The sequence below is a fragment of the Cebus imitator genome, unplaced genomic scaffold (genome assembly GCF_001604975.1).
Source record: "Cebus imitator isolate Cc_AM_T3 unplaced genomic scaffold, Cebus_imitator-1.0 Scaffold801, whole genome shotgun sequence".
NCBI lineage: Eukaryota > Metazoa > Chordata > Mammalia > Primates > Cebidae > Cebus > Cebus imitator.
Genome location: NW_016108116.1, coordinates 498,247 through 504,224, shown reverse-complemented (window position 1 = coordinate 504,224; position 5,978 = coordinate 498,247). Strand labels below are relative to the sequence as shown.

At 43.8% G+C, this 5,978-nt stretch overlaps 1 protein-coding gene across 1 annotated transcript; it reads right to left on the bottom strand.

Annotated features, from left to right (window-relative positions):
* Positions 1 to 5,207: 5,207 nt before the first annotated feature.
* On the bottom strand, positions 5,208 to 5,606 carry LCE3B (late cornified envelope 3B). Its single transcript, XM_017520097.2, is given in 2 exon segments — positions 5,208 to 5,570; positions 5,573 to 5,606. Coding segments are annotated over 2 exon segments (288 nt in total). The 3' UTR covers positions 5,208 to 5,316.
* Positions 5,607 to 5,978: the final 372 nt, after the last annotated feature.

The window sequence follows — 5,978 nt, the reverse complement described above, 5'->3', positions numbered from 1 at the left end:
TGGGCATGTCAGTGGGTTCTGTGGGCTCATGGTAACGTGGGCATGTCAGTGGGTTCTGTGGGCTCATGGTAACTCCAATAGCAGCTTCCCCTAGAGCTGGAAACACAACAGAAATAGACTGACCACAAACAACCAAAAGGGTACTTGAGGGTCAGGCACTTGGTACGGCCTGACCGTGCTGTCAGTTCTTCCTTTCAAGACATCTGAGCTCAGTGATCCCTGGAAGAAATGAACAAGTAAATCATTGTTATCTATCTATCTATCATCTATCATCTATCAATCATCTATCTATCTATCATCTCTATCTCTCCTTGTCCCTCACCATTTTTCTCAGACCCTGACCCTGTGACCCTAAGCTCATGGCTTTGCTAACTTAAGGGCAGCAGGGAAACAGAAAGTGTCTTGAGCAGGGATCAGGGATGAATTGGCTCAGGGTGTTTGCTGATCAAGATATTCTCTCTTCCTATTTTGATTCAGAGTCAGAAAAAAGGAGATGGGACATGGAGAGTGATGATGGTGATGGGTTCTACTCCAAAAGACAGCTCTTCAGCTCTTCGAACTCTAGCCCCTCAGTAGGGAATTCAACAATTCTTTAGTAGATGCCCAGGTGTTTTTCTGATAAAAGGGAACCAGGAAGTCCCCGTAACACCCAAATATCTGGCCTTGATCATCAGGACTGTTGAAACCTAATTGTCGATCATCTTTTATTCATTAATTCATTCATTCAAACAGCAAGAGTTGAGAACACAGTTTAGATATATCTTGGCACAAAGGATTCAGAAATGTATAAACTATCGTTCCCATCCTTGAGATACTGGCTGACAAATCAGCAATCCACTTATGAGCTTGAATGATATGGACTATTATGTAAGTGTGTGGAAAGCCTATGGGACTTACCTTTGGATGGTAACTCCCTGTTTCCATGACAGGAGTGAAGTGTCCACACATTGTCACTAGTATCACTTGTGGGTGTTGGGAGAGGTTTCTGGCCTGCAAAATGACCTTTGATGGTCCTGTGGTGGCCTAGATAAAGTGACTAAGAGGAATACTCATGGGAATCGAGAACCAGGAGTCCCTGGGTAGAAGGCTTCTTGCCAGAGGGAGGAAATAAAGCTGCCCTTTGAGAGAAGTGGGATATGAAAGGGAAGCAAGCTAAGATAATGGGGGACAGAATAGTGCGCAGGCCAAGAACATGGGCACTGGATATGGACTTTCCCACTGCCCCCTCTTTTAAATACCAGGAGAAACCTAGAGGTGTCTAGGGAAAAACAAAGCTAAAAAATAAAGGCAAAATGAACCAGAGATGCTGGAATTAAAAGCAGAGCCACCAATTAGCAGTCTAGGCCTGTGACGTGACAGACTTGCAAATCTAAGGACATTGCTTCACCAGTTACTTGACTGCTCTATTGATCAAAGAGATAGGAGTGGTTCATATACCCAGGGATGCTCATATCACATTGGCCAGAGCACTTTAGGAAAAGTCAGGGTTTAAACGATAATTGATGGAAAAAATAATAAAGTGATGGATAATAGTGCTAACTAAGTTTATTTCACCAGTGTTTCTGCTAAATGTAAGTAACAGCTGTATAGTTTTCCATTGTGTTGAATTTTTTTTTTTTTTTTTTTTTTTNTTTTGGGGGGGGATGGAGTCTCAGTCTGTCTCCCAGGCTGGAGTGCAGTGGCGTGATCTCCGCTCACTGCAACCTCCCAGGTTCAAGCAATTCTCCTGCGTCAGCCTCCCGAGTAGCTGGGACTATAGGCATGAACCACCATGCCTGGCTAATTATTGTATTTTCAGTAGAGAGGGAGTTTCATTATGTTGGCCAGGAATTAGATAATTATTTAGCATATGTAAATAACTTTGATATCTTTTGATAAGACATCATTATTGCAGCAATAGTTCTGAATATTCCAGTTCTATAAAGATTATAGAAGCGACCACCCTCTTCAAAACTTGAATATGTTACAACCATGGCTGAAATCTGAGTCTTTTTAAAACACTGTGGGAACATTAATTTATACTAGGTCTTCAGCAATACATAGAGTGAACTGAAAAGACGGTGAGGATTTGGCTAATACCTTTTTGTGATGGTTTTAAAGCATGTTTCAAAGTTTTTTGACATTTCTCTTATTGAGAATTTTGGCCTATGTCCACTTACCTTGAATCTAGGCAGGCTTATGACTGACTCCTTTAACCAAATGAATATGGTTGAAATATGCTATGTGACTTCAAAAGCTGGGTCACAAAAGGTCATGCAGATTCCACCTGGTCCTCTTAAGGAGGCTGTCTCTGAGGAAGCCAGTTACCATGTAAAAAGTCTGGCTATTCTGAAACCATCATGCAAGAGAGGCCAGGTGTAGGTTCTCCAGCTGACAACACCAGAAGAGGTCCCAGCTGGCATCCAGCATCAACGGTCAACAGTCTGAGTGTGTCTTCTCAGATGTCCAGTACAGTCAGCCTTCCAATGACCATGGCTCCAGTCAACATCTGATGGCAAATGCATGAAATGAGAATGGCCCAGCTGAGTCCTCCCTGAATTTCTAACCCATAGAACGTAGGGAATCCCACACCCCACCCGAGTTTGGTGGCAACAAAGGAAAGAAAAAAAGGCAGGTTAAGAATGCATAAAGTGGGACCAGGGGGCCAATGCATAAACTGGAGGGTGCAAAGGCCCCAGCCTCTGATCTTCCACAGTATTTATTGGTTACAATCACTTTGATCTATAGGGTAGGCGGTGGAGTGATGGTGGGGAGAGGGTGATGTGATGCTGGGGTGAATCAGTGAGCCGGAACTGGTGCATCATTCTAAAGATTGATAACAGCGATGGTTTGGGAGTTTCACAAAACAAAAACACATGGTTATCTTTAGCCTGTTATCTATGTACAGCTGGTGGAAGCGGGCCTCACAAGGCGCCTACAAGTCTGGTTATGTCTTAGTGCAATGAAGGGGTTTTACACCCTTGAGCAATGTTTATGGTAACAGAGTCTAGGTCACCCTGTACCTGGAATATGAGGCATGGAGACATTTGCCTCCCCAGAGGCCTCCCGCAGTTTGCCAAGGTTTGTTGTTCTCAGTTTACATGTCACTCATAACCAATTTATATAGGCACTCTGTAAGTCCTTTCTCCTTTGCTGCTTCCCCCAACATAAAATTGTGAGAAAGGCAAGATGGCTGTCATTCCACATCACTTAGTGTGTCATTTCACGTCATTACGTTTTGGGGTGATTTGTTGTGTAACAATAGGACACCCACTAATTTTCTGCCATCAGCAACCTACTTCCTTCCTTCTAAAGCTGTTGGCTCTGCGGAGGTGCCAATAGCCACTAGATAGCTTTCTTAGTTCCCCCAAAATTCACCACTTTCATGCCTTAAAGTTCTTCCAAGGCTGGGTTTATCTCGCCAACACTGACACTCCTTACACACAGGGAATCAGAATCCAACTGAATGCAGAGTAAGGAAAATGTCAGTCTGCAAAATGCCCATGCAATGTCTGCTCCAAGTAAATAGAAACTTCATCTGTTCCCGTTGTATCTACAGTGCCTAGAATGGCACCTGGCATGGGAGATATACTCATCAAATGTCTGTGCAATCTCAATCTCTATACATCCTGAAATAAATTTTATGAACATAATTCCTATGAATTTTAGGCCAACTAGCTTCATCAATGCTTGTGGCTTTGCATGTACAACATAGCCGAATGTGGGACCTAGGTGTTCCCATAAGGAGCTTGCCCACTCTTTTTCTTTTTTCTACATTATGTGTTTTAATTCTGACTTTTAAAGGAGCACTTTCCAAGCATGTGTCAAGTGTACCAGAGCAAGAAACCTATTACATTGATTCAAGTCTACTCAGTTGTTAAGTTTCATTTCTCTGTTCTCTTTCTCAGAGAACTATTCTCAGCCAGGTAAATGATTTGACCAGCAGAGCACATTTGACTTCAACTTCCAATCACGATTCCTTTTGAAACTTTTCATTCCAGTTTCTTAAGAAATAATGTGTCCAAATATATTGGAGCAAAACTGATTTCCAGTTGGCCACTTTTTAAAAATGAAATTTTAAAAATAACTTATTATAATCAGTTGAATTCCCAAAGTATCACATAGGTCTTATTCTCTGTCTAAAATGTCCATGCTAAAACTGATTTCCCTCAAAAATTTCTTCTTTGACTGTAGCCACAGCGATATGACTTATTTTCATCTTTCTGAAGTTACCTAAAGAACCATCATGGCTTGTGTTGAACAGCCCCCACTTGTGCAAAAGTATTTCCAAAATCCATCTGTCAAAATGAAGCAGTACTCATGATTCACATCAATCACTTTGGTTTGGAGTAGGGATAAAACACTGCCGTATTCCGGCGTTGGGGCAGGAGCTGCCAGTTACAGTCCAGTGGTAGCTATAATATGGCTGTGTCTTGTTTTTGTTGAGTTCAGAAAGTAACATTCAACAGCAAAAAAAAAAAAAAAAAAGTCCAATTCTATCTGAAATTTCTTAAAAGAAATGTACAGATATGTCATCTGTACCCCTGGAGACATTCCTCATGTCCTCTTTTCTCTGTTTTCTAAGAGCACAGAGCCTCTCATTAGCATTCTCATCAGAGAAAACTTCAATTCCAATTGCTTCAGAATTTACTAACTTCAGCTCAACTCCCTCCCTGAAGTCCATTATGTGCAGTTTGACTTGATCTTTATCCTTCAGACCGTTCTTTCTGCCCACACACCCTCCCTTCTCTTTGGTCTCATTCTTGCTGATTTTCTGATGCTCTACCTCACTCTCAGCAGAAACTGTGGGCTCCAGTGTCAGATCAGTCCTCCCACAGTACCACACAAGAAAAGTCAGGTCTTTCTAAGAGATTTTCACCAACCTCTCTCAACACCTCCCCTTGCTCCCACACTTCTATCCTCCAGTCTCCCACAGGGACGCCTGCATGAAGAAAAATCTGACCCGTTAATTTTCCAAACACAAGCCAGTATTATTCTGGATGCTGGGCACGCTAGACCTTCAGGAGCTGAGGTGGGGAGACCCACTGAGCAGGCTTCTGTGGGGCAGAGGGAAAGACAAGTGAGATGCAGGTGCTGTTCAGAAGCTTTATTTCTCTGTGTAATCAGACACAAGTGATGACATTGTCAGGAGGAAAGGAGGCTTCCAGGATCTTGGAAAACACATGGGTGTAGCCTTTTGGAAAAAGCACAATCCTTCCCCATGAATGAATGATTAATTAGGATGTCTAAGAAAGGATCCACCAAGTTGGGGCTTTTCCTTGGTCCTTCAGATGCTTGTTTCCGCTAAAGTCGCTTGTCTCCGCATCAGGAATTAGGTCAGCAGCAGCCCCCAGAGCCATAGCCACAGCTGGAGGCCCCATCTTGCTGACCACTGCCCTTGTCACAGGAGTTGGATCGCTGGCGCCGGCATCAATGGGACCTGTGGTGCCTGTGGTGGCTCAGGCAGCAGCTGCCCTCAGAGCTGGGGCCACCGCAGCCCCCAGGGCTTGGAGCAGCACAGCAGGAGGAGGCTGGAGGCAGGCACTGAGCTGGGCTCTTTGGGGGACACTTGGGTGAGGGGCACTTGGGTGGGGCTGGCACTGCTGCTGGTTCTGCTGGCAGGACATCTTGGCAGGAGGCCTGACAGCCTGGATAGATCAAAGGAAAAGGTCAGTGGAAAAGCACCAGACCAATGAAAAGCACCTATACAAATAATTTTATGAAGCCCTTACTCCTAAGACCAATTGCTTCCTGAGATATAAACTTCAGGAACAAAAACAGAAACTGATCTCAAGTAAAACTGGCCTGGTAAGACATTTCCTTCCACTTTTCCTTCTTCCAGAAAAGAAGGCTGATATCTTCCAACTGGGCCCCAAGCCCTCTTGTTTTCACAGAAACATTAATGCAGATACACCTAATTAAGTAATGGTTCTCAGAGAATACGGCTGGGTATGGGTGCATCTCTCAGGGAAAGAGTGGAGGGGATGCTGAGAGCCAGG